At 28.8% G+C, this 20,500-nt stretch overlaps 4 protein-coding genes and 1 long non-coding RNA gene across 6 annotated transcripts; 3 read left to right on the forward strand and 2 right to left on the reverse strand.

The window, feature by feature from the left end:
* The first annotated feature begins 306 nt into the window (after positions 1-306).
* Positions 307-2,684, forward strand: LOC149030834 (uncharacterized). Its single transcript, XR_016178359.1, has 2 exons — positions 307-390; positions 512-2,684. It is a non-coding gene; the product is annotated as an uncharacterized LOC149030834 (long non-coding RNA).
* alpha-Man-Ib (alpha-Mannosidase class I b) lies at positions 2,137-5,729 on the reverse strand. Its single transcript, XM_015321487.2, has 11 exons — positions 5,446-5,729; positions 5,138-5,308; positions 4,892-5,069; positions 4,482-4,667; positions 4,104-4,252; positions 3,846-4,034; positions 3,590-3,777; positions 3,365-3,491; positions 3,121-3,285; positions 2,891-3,040; positions 2,137-2,806 (listed from the first exon to the last, which is right to left on the reverse strand). Exons 1-11 carry the CDS (start codon positions 5,572-5,574, stop codon positions 2,588-2,590), a joined length of 1,851 nt encoding a protein of 616 aa, XP_015176973.1. The 5' UTR covers positions 5,575-5,729; the 3' UTR covers positions 2,137-2,587.
* An 89-nt stretch (positions 5,730-5,818) lies between these two features.
* On the forward strand, positions 5,819-6,859 carry Cypl (peptidyl-prolyl cis-trans isomerase-like 1 Cypl). Its single transcript, XM_015321488.2, has 4 exons — positions 5,819-5,978; positions 6,063-6,196; positions 6,276-6,473; positions 6,569-6,859. Exons 1-4 carry the CDS (start codon positions 5,908-5,910, stop codon positions 6,682-6,684), a joined length of 519 nt encoding a protein of 172 aa, XP_015176974.1. The 5' UTR covers positions 5,819-5,907; the 3' UTR covers positions 6,685-6,859.
* On the reverse strand, positions 6,739-8,964 carry Fbxl7 (F-box and leucine-rich repeat protein 7). The gene is made up of 3 exons (XM_015321513.2): positions 8,817-8,964; positions 8,592-8,722; positions 6,739-8,301 (listed from the first exon to the last, which is right to left on the reverse strand). The coding sequence occupies exon 3, from the start codon at positions 8,291-8,293 to the stop codon at positions 6,977-6,979; it is 1,317 nt and encodes a 438-aa protein (XP_015176999.1). The 5' UTR covers positions 8,294-8,301; positions 8,592-8,722; positions 8,817-8,964; the 3' UTR covers positions 6,739-6,976.
* A 359-nt stretch (positions 8,965-9,323) lies between these two features.
* On the forward strand, positions 9,324-20,253 carry uex (metal transporter uex). Of its 2 annotated transcripts, none has more exons than XM_015321404.2 (14): positions 9,324-9,784; positions 11,885-12,176; positions 12,367-12,516; positions 12,612-12,767; positions 12,875-13,063; positions 13,725-13,898; positions 13,968-14,139; positions 14,476-14,667; positions 14,753-14,899; positions 14,979-15,116; positions 15,202-15,474; positions 15,556-15,791; positions 15,884-16,114; positions 16,218-20,253. In XM_015321404.2, the coding sequence occupies exons 1-14, from the start codon at positions 9,339-9,341 to the stop codon at positions 16,371-16,373; spliced, it is 2,952 nt and encodes a 983-aa protein (XP_015176890.1). In that variant the 5' UTR covers positions 9,324-9,338; the 3' UTR covers positions 16,374-20,253. The 2 variants fall into 2 exon arrangements, with proteins under 2 accessions (XP_015176890.1, XP_015176891.1); XM_015321405.2 differs by having other exon boundaries at positions 15,884-16,030.
* The last annotated feature ends 247 nt before the right edge of the window (positions 20,254-20,500 follow it).

The following is a 20,500-nucleotide window of genomic DNA, read 5'->3' on the forward strand; positions in this document are numbered from 1 at the left end:
AGGTCATCCTTTTAAAAGCTATGTTTAGGGAATTTCCGAAAATAACTTTATTAGAACAACCAATAGAAATAGAGATTTACAAATATTTTTTAAATCTCCCGCGGCAGTTGTAGCGCACGTTATCAACTGCATTCTACCTTACCAACATGATTAGTAACACATTTTTATTTTTATAATTTATTAAATAATTTACTTATTATTATATAATAAATATAATATAATATTATATAATATATAATATTATATATATATATATATATATATATATATATATATATATATATATATATATATGACATGAGGATTTTTTCATTGATCACTATGTTCTCTATGGCTTTCAATCGAATTTTCATTATTGTTATTACTTTCGTCGCATTATATATATACAGGGTGGGTCACCGCATTTTACCATCTAGATTTACGTTATTATTATTACGCGTAGCAGACTATGTTTCACATGGAGTTAAATGGCTTTGAAAGTGGTTCATACTGATGGTACTTTTTTTTGTAGGTGGACGTGTAAAGGACATATGAAGGTCATTAATGTTTTTTTAAACGGAATCATATATTTTTGATTGCATCATCTGATGCTCTTTCATATTATTTACAAAAAAGTATTAACCTATTCGTGTAAAAAAAATTATTACTTTAGGAGAGATATTTTAATTTTTATCTATTTACAAAAAAGGTTCAATGTGGCGACCATTTGCATCAGAACACTTTCTGAGTCGAGAAATTAATGACTCATTAACGTTTCTTAATGTATCTGATGTTATTTTCTTGCATTTATTGACGATACGATCCCTCATATCAGCCATTTTTCATTTATTTTTAATAGCAGTGTTATTCATAGACATTCCATATATATATTAAAGAAAAGAAAACTAATTATGATAAAATCAAACAAAAATGTTAGAGGGAAATTTTGTAGTACTTCTTCTTTTTTTTTGGACTTCGTCCTGTTATCCCTAATTTCACAGCCTTCTTCAAAGCGTTTTTTGTTCCTGCGACAATGATGTTCAGTTTTTATGCCACCGTTATAGTGGTCTTCTCTCGTTGTTCCTATTTTTCCTGTTTAAGCCATCCTGTCTACATGGTCGCCACGTAGATTTATCCATCTTACCACGTCTTGAACCTCACATTCTTTCCTTATTTCCTGTTTCTTACTGTTTTATTACCTGTACTCTACTGTTCCACACTGTTATTGGACAAAAGTATCGTAAGTAAACGTGAAATAAACCATATAAAATCGAAAGCTTGTTGATTAGTAAACTGCAAGGATTACGGCAACTTTTAATAAAAAGAAAAAAAATATAAGGAAAAGGAAGATTAACATAAATATTTTCATATTTATATAGGAGGAGAAAAAATACTTTATATTATCCAGAAAAAGAATTAGATGTGCAAATAATAAATATAGGTCTCAGAAAAGCAATTATTAAAGTTACAGTATAATGCAGAAGATACATCACTATTTTGTCTAGTAAATTATTTTATTTATTTTACTTTTATTTCTCATTTTACTTGATAAATTAGATCTTTTAATCCTGGCCAACTGCGTGATTATTGTCATACACATAAAACTCGACAAGTTTATTACCAACAAGAGCCAAATTTTTAGATGGTAATGGTAAGATATCATGAAATAATATTATAAATAATGATGTCAAATAAAAACTGTATATTTGATTATTTTTATCGTCAAATTGTTGTTGTACTATAAATCTGTAAAGAAAAGGATGGTAACAAATATATGAAATATCAAAATGATGAAATTTCAAGTAGTGTTTGTTAAGCTATATTAAAACAAACTTATATCATGTTCCGATTATTTATGGGTTCTTTTGAAACAATAATCAATGATCCTGACTGTGGCTCCATAACTTTAAATTATTTCTATAAATTATATCGGTATTTCTAAAAAACAAATTATCATAGTATTTTATTTAATAATCTGTTCTTTTAATGTACAATCTAAGATATAAATATGTACTTATTTGTTTTTTGTGTCTTTTTCCTTTTCAAGATAAATAGAATAAAGCACTTACTCACTATAGGTGAATAGTACTTCTATTTATAAGTAACTTTGATTACAATTGCATGATAATTGATGCGTTAATTTAAGTAAAGAAGAAATTTACTTTTGCTTTTATACTTTTTTATGAATTATACATTGACTTATGATGTAGCGAGTAAAAGTATTTACAAAATTGTTTTCAATTTTCATCCTTTTCGATGATGATTTATAGATAGGCACTACTTAAATCAAAGACAATTGTGTATAAACAATGATATGATTTTTCATAAAATCACAACAGTACGAAATACTTAGAATAATAAAATTTGTAAATGTACGCTTTACATATACACGCTATTACCATTGATTGGTTATACTTTTTTTGTACAAATTTTGTTTAGACAATCGAAAGATTTTTGTCAACAATCTTTCTTATCCAATACACATTTGTGATTGGATGATAAGTGCAATTTTGTCAATAATGATTAATAGATCAGTGCAAATAATTGAGCTAATTAAACGCATAGTTTCGAATTTGTTAAATAAAAACTTTTTTTTATATATTATATATTATGATTCGTATATAGGCAACGGATGTCCTTCGGAATTAAATACCCATTTGTTTAAATCTATTAATTGTCTGGTGTCATCAAATAACAAATATAAATATTTTAAAGTTTCTGCGAACCAAAAACTTTCCGTCATATCTTGTGGTCGTATATTATTAATACTTCGGACATTTCCAATACTTGTGTATCCGTTTTCCACTTTAGTATAATTTTCAAACGCCTATACATAAAGAAATTAATATAATAAATAATAATCAAATAATTGTCAACAAGATCATCTTTCAATAAACACGTTAAATCTTACTTGAAATATTTGCCAGCCCCAATCTTGATAAGTTTTATTTCCTGTGAAATACCACATATAAAAAAGACTTTCTATAAGTTCAGGTCGTAAAAGATTGTGTGCATCATTCGTTTTCACATACATGTCCATTTGATTATCTCCTTCTACTTTCTGCAAATGATAAATAATATAATAAGATAATTAAATATTCACGTTCATGTTTATTGAAATTTTCTAATAAATTAATTTACCTGAATATTAAAATAAGTTATTTCAGGAGCAAGGAAAGTTGGTTGTATCGCATATGTTTGATAACAAGTTTTGACAATGTCATTTGCAAAAGCCATATGATCTTGTGGCAACCCATGATGGACTCCTAAGGCTAATGTACCTCCTAAGTAACATGTTAGATGGTCCTATATACGAAATATTTATAAGTATTTTTTCAATTCTTGATGTCGCTAGAAAGTTAATACGTTTCCAGAATTAAATTACCATCTTTGGTCTTGTATCTTTATGCATACCAACCAATTCCGCTATAAAAAGATACTTATTAATAGCTGTATATTTGACTAGATGTTTCTTAGTTCCAGAAATGCCCGATAAATAGTCATCTCGTAAACTGAAAATAAATAGAAACGATGGTCTGTCAGATACGTTATTATCATCTTTCGCACGTCATGAAAGATCAAGAATAACATGCTTAAAAAAAATACAGACTAGTCTATGGTCTTCCCAGTTTGTATCCATTGTTTCAATAAATATTCGTAATAGCTGTCACCTCTAGCTCCTAAGGTAATTGTCGCGTATTCTCTAAATTGTCCATTGTTCGCATTGATAAAAATTGGAACTAAACCATCATGCTTCTTTAACTGATGTATGTGTTCTGAGACTCTTGCAGCAGCTGCCTACGCAATTATTTATTTATTAGTATATTTTGAAAAATAATATTCACTTATAATTATTTTCTTATTACCTCAAATTTAGGTTGGCCTGAACTACGACTTAGATCACGAAATTCTAATTGAATAGAAGTTACTTCGCTGGTACTGCTATCAGGGCCCCATTTAGGACTGTGTGCTGCTCTAGTTCCTAAATTGACATCAGAATATGGGACACCAGATCTGGTAGAAAAAGCTGGCATCATACGATCTCCTACATCGATCTTAAATCATAAAGACTACTTAACGAAAGAACACGTTGAAAGATTACAAATAATAAGTATCAAATTTACCGCTTTATTTAAAAATATTTTTTCTCCACTAAGATGATATGCAGCTAACAATCCTCCTAATACTCTTATCGTTACTTCAAACAGATTAACGTCGCGATTCATAGTAAAAACTAAATTATTTTCGACCCACGATTTGGCTTCTGCAAATTCTACAAAAGTTAAAGATATTAATTTGATGATATTAAAAAAAATAAAAATGAATATTTATATGATACACATACCATCATCTTAAGGAAATAGGATATGAAGACCGCGAATGGAAGGATCGCGCTCAGGGACGTGTACAATGGCGGGATTTGGTATTTGCAGCAATGAAATTTCGAGTTCCAAATGTCAACAAATAATAATAATAATAATAATAATAATAATTACACATACCATCGTTCAAACCCATCATATATAAAGTGTCTAAGGAATCCACAATAGTAAGTCCTAAACCAAACCATTCATGATATTTTTTGGATATTGGTTTAATATTGTCGTGACCCCAAGCATATTGTTTATATCCCTTCCATGAATGTTTAAATGCTGCAACGACTGCTCTTTGTTTACTATTTTGTGGTCCTGTAGAAAGTAATAAATTAATAATAAATAATTATTACACACACACACACAAGATTATTATTATTATTTAACATGTTAGGTGCTAAATCTCTTTTGTTAATTTTTCTGTTTGGACCATGAAGATACGTTAGCCAAAGAAAAGTATAAGAATGCCAGATGAAAAGTCTAAAGTCAGTCCATAAAGATTAAAGTAGTGTTTAACGCATTAAACATTTATAATATACCTTCAAATTTAAGCGCAATTGGTTTTGGCTGTGGTGGTTCACCAATTTGGTCATCGTCAACTTGATTGATCTCTGGTTGAAATTCTGGCTCTTCGATTACATCGCCACCATGATCACCACCATGACCACCACCAACTGCAGGTTGATTAACATTATCTACAACAATATCCTCTGGCACCTAAAGAAATTAGCATTAGTTTGAAACCAGTTCTTTACAAGGATAAAATAAAACTTTGTTTTATTTACCTTTTCATATTTAACTGTTTCTTGAACAACATCGACGCTATTATAGTCGCTGTTACTCTGTAGAATAGCATTTTTGGTTTCACCGGGCAAAAGATAAAATATCACTAATATAACAGTTATAATAGCAAAGTAAAAAATATTTCTTTGAAACCTTGATAATTGTTTCCATTGCTAAAATGAAAGTATTCATTGAACAATTAAGATTTTAATAGTCATCTGTTGATAATGACAATAATTTGATAATTACAAACTAATCTTCGTATATATTGTACGACATAATGAAGATAATTGTTCAGAAAACTAATTACCCTCCAAAGGCTACGGGAAGTTCCCCGTGTGAAAGCCGCACTATCGTAGATATTTAAACTAATGTAATCTGTCGTACTTAAATCCCGGTAAGAAAACATGTTTTTGCTGAGGTTAAGTCGTTCTGGCATACGTAATTAGTTACGAGCGAGCCAGAAGACATTAAAACAATGTGATTACGTTTAAAACCGTTGGACAAAATGGTCCACATTTATAAAATCTTTAAATATTATCTTTAACACATTTTTTGTCTACAACACCACTGCTAAATCCGGCATTACGACTTCAACATATCAATGAGTTACGGCTTTTAGTTACAAAAAGTTAATATAGATAGCGTTCTTAAAACAGCTGATTCAATTCCTCATTGATTGAATTCGTAACTTGTAATTTTAATTTTGTTTTTATAATTCCTTTATTATATTCTTGTTCTTTCTTTTATTAGTAATTTAACTATTGTGGTAATGGCTCTTTCAAATATATCCGGAATACCAGACAAACATTGGCAACCTCCATTTGTAGCTTTTGAAACAACGTATGATATACAAATATACATAAATAAACCATTTCTTGTGTTATTTTATTTTTTTTAATGATATAATTTTCTTTTTTATTTCAGTATGGGTGAAATCCTTATTGAATTGTATTGGAAACATGCACCTATAACGTGTAGAAATTTTGCAGAATTGACACGTCGTGGGTATTACAATGGTACCAAATTTCATAGAATAATTCGTGATTTTATGATACAAGGTTAGAGATATATTTTCTATAATAATATTCTTTTCATTGATTATTTTATGAGATGTTAAAGATTTATTTGTTTCCACAGGTGGTGATCCAACTGGTACAGGAAAAGGTGGTGTGTCTATATACGGAGATTGTTTTGATGATGAAATTCATGACGATTTAAAACACACCGGTGCTGGTATATTATCTATGGCAAACTCTGGACCAGACACTAATGGATCTCAATTTTTTATTACATTAGCACCTACACAATGGTTAGATGGAAAGCATAGTATATTTGGTAAGATTGAAACTTTCTACGAATGTGTTTATATTTTGATTTTATGAATGATTGTAATCTGTGATTGTAAATGAAATCTTGTGTCTTAAAAACAGGGAGAATTCATTCTGGTATGGCAATAGTTAGAAGAATCGGTCTTGTTGAGACAGATAAGAATGATAGACCTATAGACGATGTAAAAATTGTTAAAGGATCTGTGAGAAACGCGTGATTATAATATTTCTATTAAATGTAATTTATTTTTTGATTACCTAATAAAATTAAATTACAAGACATTTATTTATTAAAGTAAAAAATTTAACATTTTATTACCCTTGTATAATGTATTAAAATATAAAAAAAACAATAAATAGCGAATGCGTTTTTTAAGCAATACGCAAAATATATTTTTACAAATCTATTTTAGTATATATATAAATTAATATTTAATTAAGCAGTGAAATTGATATTTGTTAATAAATATATCGCAGATAGTAGAAGCAAGAGATTAAAGTAAATATAGATCAACTGGAGAAACCAGGATTAGTATGTTCTATAACGCATCGGCGACAATAACGTTTAACTGCACGGTATCCAACCCAAGTTACTCTAGGACATTCTCCGATATTTAACTGTCTTAAACCACGCACGTAATAAGCTAATGCTTCCAGTCCAGCATCAGTGATACGTTCGCAACCACAAAGAGAGAGCTTTTTCAAATTAGGACAGCCGGTGGAAAGAGCTTCGAGCGTTGCATCACCAATATCGCATTTTCCAATGTCGAGAGCTCTAAGTCGTGGACATCCACGTGCTAAAGCAGAAGTGGCGCTATCGCTCAATGCTTCGCAACCACGTGCATTCAAATAACGTAATTTATAACAATGTCTGGCTACTACAAGTAGACCGGCATCGGATACACGGTCACATTTTCCAACAGAAAAATATCTCAATGATGGACCAAGACGTGCAGCCACCTCACGTACACCGAAATCTGTTATTTTAGCGCAATCGGATACAGATAATTGTCGTAAATTTCCACAATAAGATGCAATAGCGACAAAACTAGCATCGGTAATACGTACACACCGTCGGAGATAAAGACACGCCAGTTGTGGCATACGAGAGAGCGTTAATACCAATCCAGAATCTTCAATATTGTGGCAATCGCTTAAATCAAGCGACTGTAATTGCAACGATGTTATCCGGCTACATGCTTTAGTTACACTCACGCATCCAGTTAAATCTAATTCTTTTAAATGCACGCAATTATCTAAAATGGCAGTCACGTTAGCATCCGTGACGCGTCGCGAATGACGTAAAATTAGAGAAGTTAAACTTAAAAATGGCAGTTGTCGAAAGACTCCAGGAAGACCTGTGGCACCTTCTAATATCAACCGGCGAATACAAGAGTGACATCCTCGTTGCGCTAAAGCATTTAACGCTATAGTCGCATTTTGAGGATATTGTATTTCAACTTCCTTCCATAATGACGGATGCCACGCTATTTCCCAAAGACGTCTACAAGTTTGCGCCAAAGCGCAACGATCTCTAGTACTTAGCCAGGAAAATATTTTTAATAACAACTCATCATCAAGTTGATAAAGACCTGTAACATATGCTCTTTTCGTTTGCGATAGTGGTTGTTGTCTAGTAGGTACGGATGTAATAGCAGATGAAGAAGGTACACGGCAACCACTGTTGTCAAGGGTATGGTATCCAAGATCAATCGCATCCGAGGGTGGCCTGTATAGAGACGCTTTCTGTGCTGTATATCCGATTCCTCGTTCAGAACTATTCTTCTCCCCAAAAGATGGAAAGAGGAGTGGACAGGATCCATCCATTCCATGCTCTGATCCAAAATAAAGGCAAATTAGATTTCACTGTAAATATTTTCTAATATTATAAAAATTTAAGTAGAGAATAATATTTACAAAACTTAATTATCAAACACATTTTCTTATCATTAAAATGAGATTTAAAACAAGAAAAAAGTTTAAGATTTTTAATCCGAAAAACAATTTCTGCTTTGTTCTCAAATTTCGCGCGCATATTGATGTACGAATACAAACTGTCAATCAATAAAAATAAACATTTTACGTTACTTTCAATAATAGACATATATATAAACAATTTACTTACAATCACGTTGACAAGCAAAGTGATCAATGATATTCACTAAAATTACTGAGGATTATCGATCTATCCGTCAGTTCCTCCATTTTGATCTTGCGGTCCAGTTGTTGAAACAGTTGGATACATCTCGATCGGATCTTTTCAAATAATTCAAATTTAAACTATTTTCTATATGCTCACGTATCAATCTACGCTTTGTTATTTAATTAGAATAATGTAAAACATTCCTACCTCTAAATATGGGAATAAATTGGATCGAAATTAATGGAAAAGATTTTCCACACGTTTATAGTTTCCGATTATACTTTATGCCGTATTCTTACATCACGATCGATGGGTTGTCAAGATCACTCGAATCATAGATCGAAAGTATGAAGTGAACTTAAATACATTTTCGTAACATCTGATTGGATAATAAATATCAACGTTGATTGGTCAATTCTAAGTTAACTAAAAATAATAAACTTTTGCAAATTACAAAGGAATAGATTCACTTTATTGACCTATTGTACGCATTTAATTATATTATTTTATTTCCTACTTAAAACTTGATTGTTATGATTATTTGTGAAACAAAGATTAAGATAAAAGATAAGTCATCTCTATTACCTTGACTTATACGTAGATAATATCGCAAGATATTGCAAGTATCGTTTCGTAAGTTGCGCATGCGTGGCGCCGATTCTTGAAGGTTATAAATAGAGCACAGTGAGAGTGGACGAGTGAAGTTGTCAGAATCGAGTTAGTCGCACGATGGCGCAGCTTCTTGCTGGATCTTATACACCGGTACTTTTTCTATTATCCATTATTGCGGTTATTCGATTAACGAGAGGTAATACATTGTTAGATACAGTGAATCCTTCGAATAAACCTAACGTGACAGCAATAAACGTGTTAAATGTACGAGATGTATTTAATCAGGAAACACCTTCCTTTATTTCGGAATATTTGATAGAGTTATTCGGGACCGGTCTCGAAAGTAATTTGTCATTACGTTGGTCAAATGATGATAGTGACTGTGAACGGAATGTTAATGTACTCAAGAACGTTTGGATTTCGATGTCGGGCGATCGTGCCATATACACGTTTACGGAACTTCCGGACACCAAAGCAAATATGATCTATTTTTGTCTGAAATACACCGAACGATGGACCAATCTTGGAAGTCATTTTGCGATTAATTTACCTTCGCAATTGCAGTAAGTATTAATACATATATTACATATATATATACATTAACATACACATCACATACACATGCATGTATATATGCGCATGGTATGTGTACATAGAGGTATGCGAAGAACTTTCCTTACGTGGAACAAAGAAAAAGAAAATGAAAAAGAAAGAAAAAAACAGGACAAATCGTTGTTCACTTACGTGTGCAATGTCAGAAAATGCCGGTTACGTGATGGAATAAAATTCTCATTTTTTTTCCTTGTGCAAGACCCACCATTTTTTTTCTCTTTCTCTCTCTCTTTCTCATAAACTGTCCCCATTTATTTGTTTACTATCTTAACAGATTATCGCGCAAAATTTAATTTTATCGTGATAATATAATAGTATCTTTGATCATATATCTTACGTCATATATTTTCTTTGTCCCCATGTGATTCACGTACCATCTGTGATGTATGCTGTGTGTGTGGGTGTGAGTGGATGGGTGGCATAAACATGAAGATTTTTGAGGTAAATTTAGAGTAGCTGAAAAATATATAAAAATATATACGCTTTTATAAGAAGAAAACATTTTTTCTAGTTTCTATGTTAAACTCAAAACTTTTCAAATCAGTCACACGTATGTGTAGAGAGATTAATAAATATTTTCATATAATTTTATTATTTCAAATGTAAATATTGATTATTAAATAATATCTACGAATAAATAATTTAGAAATCTTTACAAATTAGTAAAATCGTCTTGTTATCATTGTATACATTAGCAACAAATTTTTCAAGTGTACCGTAGATTAATCTTCATCAAAACATTTGTTTTCCTAAACATTAAAATATTAATTTATAGAAGACAACTGCACACATTTAACTTTGCATAGGTATATTTTGATTTGAATTTTTGTTTTATTGTTAAAGATAAATCAATCTTTTGAAATAAGAGAGAGAGAGTGTTTATCGATAAATATTATAACAATGAAAGTTATTTTATGTATAAATAAAAACTAAGATTGGATAATAAATGCAAAGGTATATGACATAAATAAATTAAATTAATTTATATATATATATATACTAATATAGTAGAAATTTGTATAATAAAAATGTCGTTATTTCTGTAATATTTCAATTATATTGAATAATGTAATCAAACAATTGTATTGATTATGTTTGTATATATGGAGTATATTATTTATTTTTATTCTTTATTAAAAATTGTAATTAGTATTTTTACTATATAGTTAGGAAACATGCTTCTTATTCGGACACACTACAGATTGAGATGTATAAAAATAGATTTGTATATTGGCCTACATTTAAGTGTTCCGATACTTTTACATTGGGCAAATATTTTAAGAAATAGAAACATTTACGAGACTGCTACTTCATTCAAAACTTCTTCAATGAACTCATCATTTATCTCTAAAACGAAATATATTTATTATTGAATTTTATTAACTATATATAAATATAACAATAAAATTCTTTGTAATATATAATATAGCATTACTCGGCCTTATTATATTTTCTGTATCGAGCTATGGTTTCCTTTTACATACTTCTTGATTGCTTGCTATCAGACTGATGACTAATTATCTGTATCACTGTATCCAATTACTTTCTGTAGTATATTCTCTGCGAATTTGCTAGTGATTATCATTTGAAAATATTTGATCAGTTACATTACATTGATAAATACTTTATGAATGTTATACAAATATATTTTAATTGTAATTAAAATGTTAAATTGAAGTTTATTTGTGAAAAAGTTTGAGTTTCAATAAAAAACTTATTTTATTTTAAATAAATTTGTATTTCACAACCAATGTTTAATTAATTTGTCTCCGTAAAGAAAAATACTGATCTCTTCTTAACTAGGTCATTGTTGTACTTCTGTATCTTACAATGCTGTTTATTAAGAATTGAAGACTTTATTTTATCTTTTGTGTAAATATGGCACATTTGTCCCTCTACTTTAATTCATCTATCGATGTTCAACTTAATACAATTATTTTAATTCGAAAATAAACAGGAAAGCAAAAATGATTAAGAAATATATGTTTGGGTTTGTAATTGTTAGACGATCATTTGTAAACTTCTATAGCAATCAAATATTTTTTTCTCAGAAAATCTTTTCGTACACGCCGTGCCGACTCGCATATATCTAACATTGGTGAAAATGATTATGTACCATCAACACAAGATCATTCTAAGATTTTCATCGAAGGGCTGAGAATAGAGATAGCCGACAAGGACCCTAGCTACACCGAAGAAGGTATTCCAGAGATTTTGGCTGGTGGAAAAGCAGTAATACGATTATTTGGAACTGGAATTAAAGAAGGTACTTTAATCACATTTACGGATATGCCACAAGAGAGGGATTCTATTTGTGACAAAATAAAGAGCAATGAGTTTCAAGTAAGAGAAAATATTATTATTTACATATCAGCATTTTTAATTTCAAAGCCTATTTTATAGAATTAATTGTATAATTTGAATGCATGAAAACAAAAGAAATATATAAAAAGCTCTACGCATGTATTCGTATAAATGTAAAATTTTTGAGCGGACAGTAAAAATAATCAATTGTTTATTTCATTTCTCATAGGTGAAAAATGTACAGAAAAATACAGCAACCATTGATGTAGTTCTACCACTTGGATCTCCATTTTTTATTTGCACTAAACCACCTGTATATGAAGATGCTCCAAATGATTATGTGCCTTTTCGACATCAAGGCATAGCATCATGGATTACAGTGAGTGTCCTAGTTTTATTTTGTTTAAGTCTGCAACTATTTTGATATTACTAAGATATATGTAATATTAACTATTTACAGTCAATATATTTCAGATTCGTACATATGAGAAAATGTTACCTCTTTGGCTTACTATTATGATCATTCTCCTGTGTCTCAGCTTTTCTGCTTTATTCTCTGGCCTTAACTTGGGTTTGATGGCAATGGATAGAACTGAACTAAAAATACTTTGCAACACTGGTACAGAAAAAGTATGTTGCATAGATATAAATTTATTTATTTTACAGAATTTTTAATTTTTTATTGATAAAAAAATAATGTTATCTTATATATATATATATATATTATTTCTTTTTAGGAAAAACAATATGCAAGGACAATACAACCAGTGAGAAATCATGGAAACTACTTGCTCTGTTCAATTTTATTTTCAAATGTCCTCGTTAATTCATTGTTTACTATTCTGTTAGATGATTTAACGTCTGGACTAGTAGCAGTAATTTGTTCGACGCTTGCTATTGTTATCTTTGGTGAAATTTCGCCCCAAGTATGTAGTTCTTAATATTTAACACTTAGCCGACCACTCGGGAAGATCTCCCATATTGACCTTAGCAACGCTATATAGTTATATAGTTTCTAGAAACTATATAGTCTATATAGTTTCTTCGGAGTTGTTTGCTTGATCTCGAATTGTTATATATATATATATATATTTTTTTTTCTTTATAAAGCACAGTATATAATAAAATCCATCAATTTAATGGTTTAATAGTTATAAATTTAAAAAATAAAGTGTAGGGTATAAAAAAATACTGTTAAAAATGTGGAGAAATAAACGTGAAAATAAGTCATCTTTAATGTTCATAATTTTCAAACTCTATTATCCATACTTTTTGAACAACTACAAAAAATAATTGTTATATACTTTTAATTTCATGTTTTGTATAAACAATATGTGAAATCGTTAAATACAATTATTACTCCAAGATATAATTGACACTTAAATAATTTTTAAACTACTTTGATTTCAAATACCGCATATCAGTACTAGTCACTTGCGAAAAATGCGTGATGGACAGCGTAGTTTTGGTTGCTCGAGCGTGGTGGAAACCGTACAGTTCGCTGCGGCGCGCGTGGTCGGCTAAGTGTTAATATAGCTATTATAATATCATATTTACAAAGGAAATATTGAATGTTCTTCTTTACAGGCTATTTGTAGCAGGCATGGCCTATGCGTTGGCGCTAAAACAATTTATATTACAAAATTGACTATGTTAATAACATTTCCATTAAGTTATCCGATTAGTAAAATTTTGGATGTTTTTCTGGGCGAAGAAATTGGCAATGTTTATAACCGGGAAAGATTGAAAGAACTTGTTAAGGTGAGTATTTATTTATTTATTTCTTTATGATATCTTTGATCAGTAACAAAGTTTCAATATAAATAACAGGTTACAACGGGATATAACGATCTAGAAAAAGATGAAGTTAACATCATAGCTGGAGCATTAGAATTACGGAAAAAGACTGTCGCAGATGTCATGACAAGAATCGAAGATGTCTACATGCTAAATTATAATGCAGTTTTAGATTTTGAAACTGTATCTGAAATAATGAAATCAGGTATATAATATTATTTTTATAATTTTCTATTTTAAATCTAATCATTTAATATCTTATCGCATTTATAATAGTGTACAACGATTCAAATGATATGCATTGTATCTTACAAATACGATACTATTTTTTATCACTATTTTTTATCGTATTATTTTAACATATTCCACAAATTAAAATGGAATATAAAATTGATAAGATATAATATTTTATCGAGATATGGATTTATTGAGAATCAATTTAATATTCATTATGTAACTTATCTGTCAAACATTTTTATGAATTAAGCAAGTGATCTTAGTATGTAATTAAGTAATTTATTAATTTTATTCTTATTTGCAGGTTATTCACGAATACCAGTATATGAGGGAACTAGAACTAATATTGTTACGATGTTGTATATTAAAGATCTTGCATTCGTTGATCCCGATGATAACATGCCACTTAAAACGCTCTGTCAGTTCTATCAAAATCCATGCAACTTCGTTTTTGAAGATGTTACATTAGATATAATGTTTAAACAATTTAAAGAAGGTATACATACTTTATAAAAATAATTCTATTTAAATAATTTTGTTTATGAAATTTAATAATAAAAATTTTTTATTCATTTTCATAGGACATAAAGGTCACATGGCATTTGTTCAAACAGTTAATAATAAGGGTGAAGGAGATCCTTTCTATGAAGTGATAGGTTTGGTTACATTAGAAGATGTTATAGAGGAATTAATTCAAGCAGAAATTATAGATGAGACAGATGTATTTAGTAAGTTAAATATAATTAAAACAATTACATTTATATATTACATTTATTAATATAACATTTATACATATTTTGTTTACAGCTGACAATAGAAGTAAACGTAAAAGACAAGCTCGGCCAAAAATGCAGGACTTTACCGTGTTCGCAGAGAAGAAAGAAAATCAGCGTATTCATATATCACCTCAATTAACTCTGGCTATGTTCCAATATTTATCCACAAGTAGGAAGAAGTGTTACCTTGAGATTAGCATAGACATTATTATAAAGCATTTAGCATATATCTGAGCATAACATATGATTCACAGCTGTAGATGCTTTTAAGCCTGATACAATATCTGAAGTTATTCTACGTCGTTTACTTAAACAAGATATCATTTATCACATCAAAGTAAAGACCCGTGAAAAAGCACGAAATGATCCTACTACGATTATTTATCAGCAAGGAAAAGCGGTTGACTATTTTGTATTGATATTAGAAGGTCGAGTAGAAGTTACAGTCGGCAAGGAAAATTTGATGTTCGAAAGTGGCCCGTTTACGTACTTCGGATCTCAAGCGCTTACTACGAATATAGGAATAGGTAAAACGTAAATGTATATTCGTTCACTTAATTATGTATGTCTACGTTAATGTTATTTACATTATATTTATTATTTTCTAGCTGAATCTCCCACTACTGGAAATCCTCAAAATCTTGGAAGTATTCAATCGATTAATTTAGATTCTATGTTACGTTACACCTTTGTACCAGATTATACTGTTCGAGCGGTAACAGAAGTATTTTATGTCAAAGTTAGAAGATCTTTATATCTTGCTGCTAAGCGTGCTACTCTTTTAGAAAGAAGCCAAAAAGATCCTTTACCTACTCATGAGCAATTTGATGATGAAGTAGAGAAAGTATGTAGGATATAGATGTTTCCAAGATAATTCATATTCATCAATTAGTATCATTATTAGGGAGAGTATACAAGGTAATATTTTCATTTTAGTTGTTACATTCCTTGGATGAGGATGATCGTAGCGTACCAGAATCACCAGTTTTACCAAAGGACAAAGAAAACGAAACGAGCAAGGAAAAAGATGTTAAAAATCAATCACCAATTCGTAGTTCAACGGCTCCGACATCTCCTCTTCCGGTTAGCGCAAGTCCAGTCACAAATTCTAAATTCGTTTCATCACACAGTGATCATAATGGAAAATTAAAAAATTCACCTATGAAAGTATGTTCAAATTTTAGTTAGCATCATTTTTTATTTTTAGTTTTCTCGTTTTTCGTTCTCTTGTATAGGAAACTTTGACGTATTAATTTATTTTTTTTTTCAGGCACAAAATGCAGTCGCAACAGCAGGAGTAGGTAAACTGAGTTTAGATTCTGACGTGCATATAAGTCAGTCAGAAGCAATCCGACTTTTGTCCGGGAAGAAATCATTGGACGACGAGGAAAGAACAACTTTACTAGTTAAACAAGATCGTTCTTAACGCTTACAGAATGGCCGACTATATGCGATAATGTCGGCAGTTGGAATAGTACTAAATATACCAAGTAACGAAGGGCAGAACATACGCCTATGACATATAAAAATGTTTTGGCATTAGGTACTTAACAAATTATTTAAATATCTAATGTAAACGATACTAATCTAATTGTGAGATTCTTATATGCATTTTATATAATCACGATTGGTTTAGAAGCTGTACCCAATTCTTCGAAAACAACAGCAACAGAAAAGAAATGAAAAGAAATAAGAAATATCTATTTTGCTCAGGGGAAGTTGCCAAAAACGTTCATATATACACATATATATGTGTATAATATATATATATATATATATATATATATATATATATATATATATATATATACTTATTCATTGAACATTATTTATCGAATAGCTCGTGTCATGAACTATCATACGTGCATCACATATAATAACCAGTTTAATAGCATTTATCGCATAGTGGACAAATATTTCGAATTAGTCTCACACGTTTCATCGTGTATTCTTTTTCATCAAGCAATTAAGTACTTATAAAAAAGTGTTTAGTAAAGGCTGAATATGTATATAAATAGAAGTGACAACTCATTGACCCATTCAGCAAATAAGTGCTCGTAGGTTACTTTATATTTTAATTAGAAAGAATAGTAAAGAAAGTTCTCTAAATATAAATAGCGCGATTGAATTCTGTGTTACGAATACCTCATTTATATACTTTATATTAGCATTTAGATACAATATTGAATACTTTTGAGCGAAGAACATAGTCGTTTATATTTTTTGTATTTTCTTTTTTTTTCTTTTTTTCATAGAATCTAATTAAGTTTATCTACGAGCTCTAGGGGTTCAATTTAAGATTGTTTTTATTTTATAAAAGATTTTTTAATCTATTTATTTATATTATTTATCTAGTAAACACAAAGATATATATAATATATACACACATATACATGATATATATATATATATCATCTATAGGTTTTATGAAAAAAATAATTCAATACTAAAAGAAAAGCTCCTTTTAAAATTTTCTAATAAAAGAAGTTTTTCTGCAAGCACTTCCCTTTACTTAATGCAAACATAGTAAGAGAAAATGTATTTTTTTTTAACAAGTACATGTAAATTTTTTTTGTCCCCTTTTGCAAGTGTTGACAATGATTATCAATATAAAAAGCAATATAATCGTGGGTACAGTTTTTTTTGCTGATCTAGTGAAAAAAAACAGTGAATTAATGTTAATTGAAATAATATTATTATTATTATTATTATTATTATTATTGAAAATTTATTTGTGGATAAGTTTAAATAACATTGTTATCAAAGAAAAAGAAAACAAAAACCGTTGTACGATCAAAAAGGTGAATATTAAAGGGGGAGAAGAAAGAACAGTACAAAGTAATAAATTGGTAGGTATATATGATTGATGAAATTATTGAGTACATTTCTTGGTACAACGGTCTTTTAAAATTATCTTTTTTCTTTTTAATAAAATTATATATCCTTATTAAATATTTTGTACGTTGAGTGATAGATGCCCTAAGAAGAAATAATTAACGATAAAAAGGATATATTTGATAAATAATTAATGTAATCGTATTTTTATTCCGTGCCTTAAAAATATCTGGTGTTAAATATAAAACCCGTTGTTTAAACAGCTTTACTAGACCATACGTTGCCCTAAAGGAATATTTTTAGTAATCATTCGATAAATAATATATCTTTTGCTTTATTTTATATTTCACTTTTTTTTCTTTTTTTTTTTTTAATCCTCAAACATTTACTTGTACTTTCGCACAATATATATATATATATATATATATATATATATATATATATATCAAATGTAATTAAACATTTAGAAAAAAATTATAAACATTGTGTTGTATTTTACGTGTATACAAACAAAAAAAAAGAAAAAACGTATTTAAAATATTTACGAAATATTACGATTAAAAAATAAATATGGTAGCGAGTTCTTTGCAAGATTTCATTGATCAATGAAGTTATTGTACGCTTGAGATATTTTGACGTATTACAAATTAATTGAGGAAATGGAATAGTATGAATATAATCCTATTTAAATAAATCTTTATATACACATACACACACAACGTACAATTATAATAGAAATAATATTTAACTAAAAAAAATATATTTCTTCACTTCTATAATGTATATTTCAATATAGAGAGAAAATATCTAGGACTCGGATTAAATTAACTCCGAATTAAATAACGAGGGCAATTTTTGAACATATCTCTCAATTATTAAAATAAAAACAAAAATTCTATATTTGATTTTTCAAATTTATTTTGTTTTTGCTATTTGTTTTAAATTTTTTGAAATAATATTATCATGTAGTAACTGCCATATCTTTAATATATTATAGTTCTTATTGTTACAAATGTTTAATGATTTTCTTTTCTTCGTTTCAAATGAAATAAAAATAATTGATATCGCGGGTTGTGGGTATATATATATATATTATCTATTTTTGATTATAATTGTCACACTGAATATAAACTAAAGTACTTATTTATTATAGTCCTATGTAGGCGAAGAGAAGAAAGGAGGATTTAAATAATTATTCATGTTGTCAATTTATGAAATATTGAACGAATGTTTGCAACATAATTTAAATCATATTATTTTATTATTTATACTTATTATTATTTGTTTTTTTTCTTCGTTTTTAATAAATATAGTTGTACTTATTATGCGAAATAGGGAGAGAAATATTTTTTAAATTTACTTATATTTTATTCAAATTCTGAAATATATTTTCAGAATATATATATATATATATGTCAAAGATCACAATCAAATTCTTAATTTATTATCAATATGATAAATTAATATCAACTTGTGAATGGTTTTATACATAGATTTTTAAATGTATCTTATAGATATATTAATGTAATAAAAATAGTTTTATTCATTTAAAATGAAATACTATAAAAACAACGACGGTAACAATTACTTTATTACGATCTTTAAACTGAAATATCATTTTGGCTTGTCACACAATAGTTATTTTTAAATTAATTCTGTTTTTAAAATTACAAAATATTTTCTGTAATCGTGTACGCTATGTTTAATATTGTAAAAATACAAAAGTCGAGAAATGTGTGCATATTGACAAAAAATAATATCACGTGTATAACTCTTTGAAGCACGATAAAAATACATATATAGTATTACATTACTGTTTAAGTCCTTCAGTTGCATCTTTAGAAAAATTGTTTCAATAAATGTCAAGCGGGTAGACAAGGTATTAATTTCACATTTCACTTTAATAAAGTGACATTTTTCAACAAGAAATCTAAAAAACACGATTGCGCTGCTTAGGATTCAAATGATTAAAATTCTTGCATATAATAATAATGATGATAAAAATGTATTCTTCTTGTTGGAATTTATAAATAGGATAACTCGGTATGTCTGAGAAGGTGGGAGGGGGATGGAATATGCATAAGGTGCTATTTTAGCAGTAAATATATATTATATTACCGTTAATATATGAATAGGACTGTACATATAAATTTTCTTAGAGCTTCAAAGAGTTTCAGTGCACACCCAACATGACTAGAAATATAATTATAAACCCACAATTGTCAAATGTTTTAGCAATCGCATTATTTTTTCCAATTGTGCGCTTACTAAAACATACTTTAAATAAATCATATATAGTCATATAAAAAGTGTGTTTACGATGAGATGTTAAACCTATTAAGATTTTATATATTTTTACGAGATTATATCATGATCTTTTACTCAGTTTTCTGTACTATCTATTGTATGTTCATTGTATATATATTGTTTATATATATGTATATGTAATATATATATATGTGTGTCCGTTATTTTTAAAATACATTTTATGTAGCACTTTATTACAATGTAATGAGCTTTAGTTAAGCGTAATCATGTCGCAAAAGTATTACATACTATTTACATAAAAATAAGAAGCCGGATTTGACTCTCTCTTTTTCTCTCTCTCTCTTTCTCTCTCTCTCTCTTTCTCTCTCTCTCTCTCTCTTTTTCTCTCTCTCTCTCTCTCTCTCTTTCTCTCTTTTATATATGTACGTATGTATGTATGTATGTATGTAT

This window comes from Polistes dominula, unplaced genomic scaffold (genome assembly GCF_049000335.1).
Source record: "Polistes dominula isolate Pdom_NZ unplaced genomic scaffold, Pdom_raw_medaka contig_24, whole genome shotgun sequence".
Taxonomy (NCBI): Eukaryota; Metazoa; Arthropoda; class Insecta; order Hymenoptera; family Vespidae; genus Polistes; species Polistes dominula.

Excerpts from the sequence above, each read along its gene's own strand:
- alpha-Man-Ib (XM_015321487.2), bottom strand. The coding sequence starts at position 5,574 with ATGCCAGAACGACTTAACCTCAGCAAAAACATGTTTTCTTACCGGGAT. Across the intron at positions 5,309-5,445 it reads CTTCCCGTAGCCTTTGGAGG|CAATGGAAACAATTATCAAG; the intron begins GTAATTAGTTTT and ends CTTTCATTTTAG. Across the intron at positions 3,492-3,589 it reads ACTGGGAAGACCATAGACTA|TTTACGAGATGACTATTTAT; the intron begins GTCTGTATTTTT and ends ATTTATTTTCAG.
- Cypl (XM_015321488.2), top strand. The coding sequence starts at position 5,908 with ATGGCTCTTTCAAATATATCCGGAATACCAGACAAACATTGGCAACCT. Across the intron at positions 5,979-6,062 it reads TTTGTAGCTTTTGAAACAAC|TATGGGTGAAATCCTTATTG; the intron begins GTATGATATACA and ends TTTTTATTTCAG. Across the intron at positions 6,197-6,275 it reads TCGTGATTTTATGATACAAG|GTGGTGATCCAACTGGTACA; the intron begins GTTAGAGATATA and ends TTGTTTCCACAG.
- Fbxl7 (XM_015321513.2), bottom strand. The coding sequence starts at position 8,293 with ATGGATGGATCCTGTCCACTCCTCTTTCCATCTTTTGGGGAGAAGAAT.
- uex (XM_015321404.2), top strand. The coding sequence starts at position 9,339 with ATGGCGCAGCTTCTTGCTGGATCTTATACACCGGTACTTTTTCTATTA. Across the intron at positions 14,668-14,752 it reads GTTTAAACAATTTAAAGAAG|GACATAAAGGTCACATGGCA; the intron begins GTATACATACTT and ends TCATTTTCATAG. Across the intron at positions 15,117-15,201 it reads GTTCCAATATTTATCCACAA|CTGTAGATGCTTTTAAGCCT; the intron begins GTAGGAAGAAGT and ends TATGATTCACAG.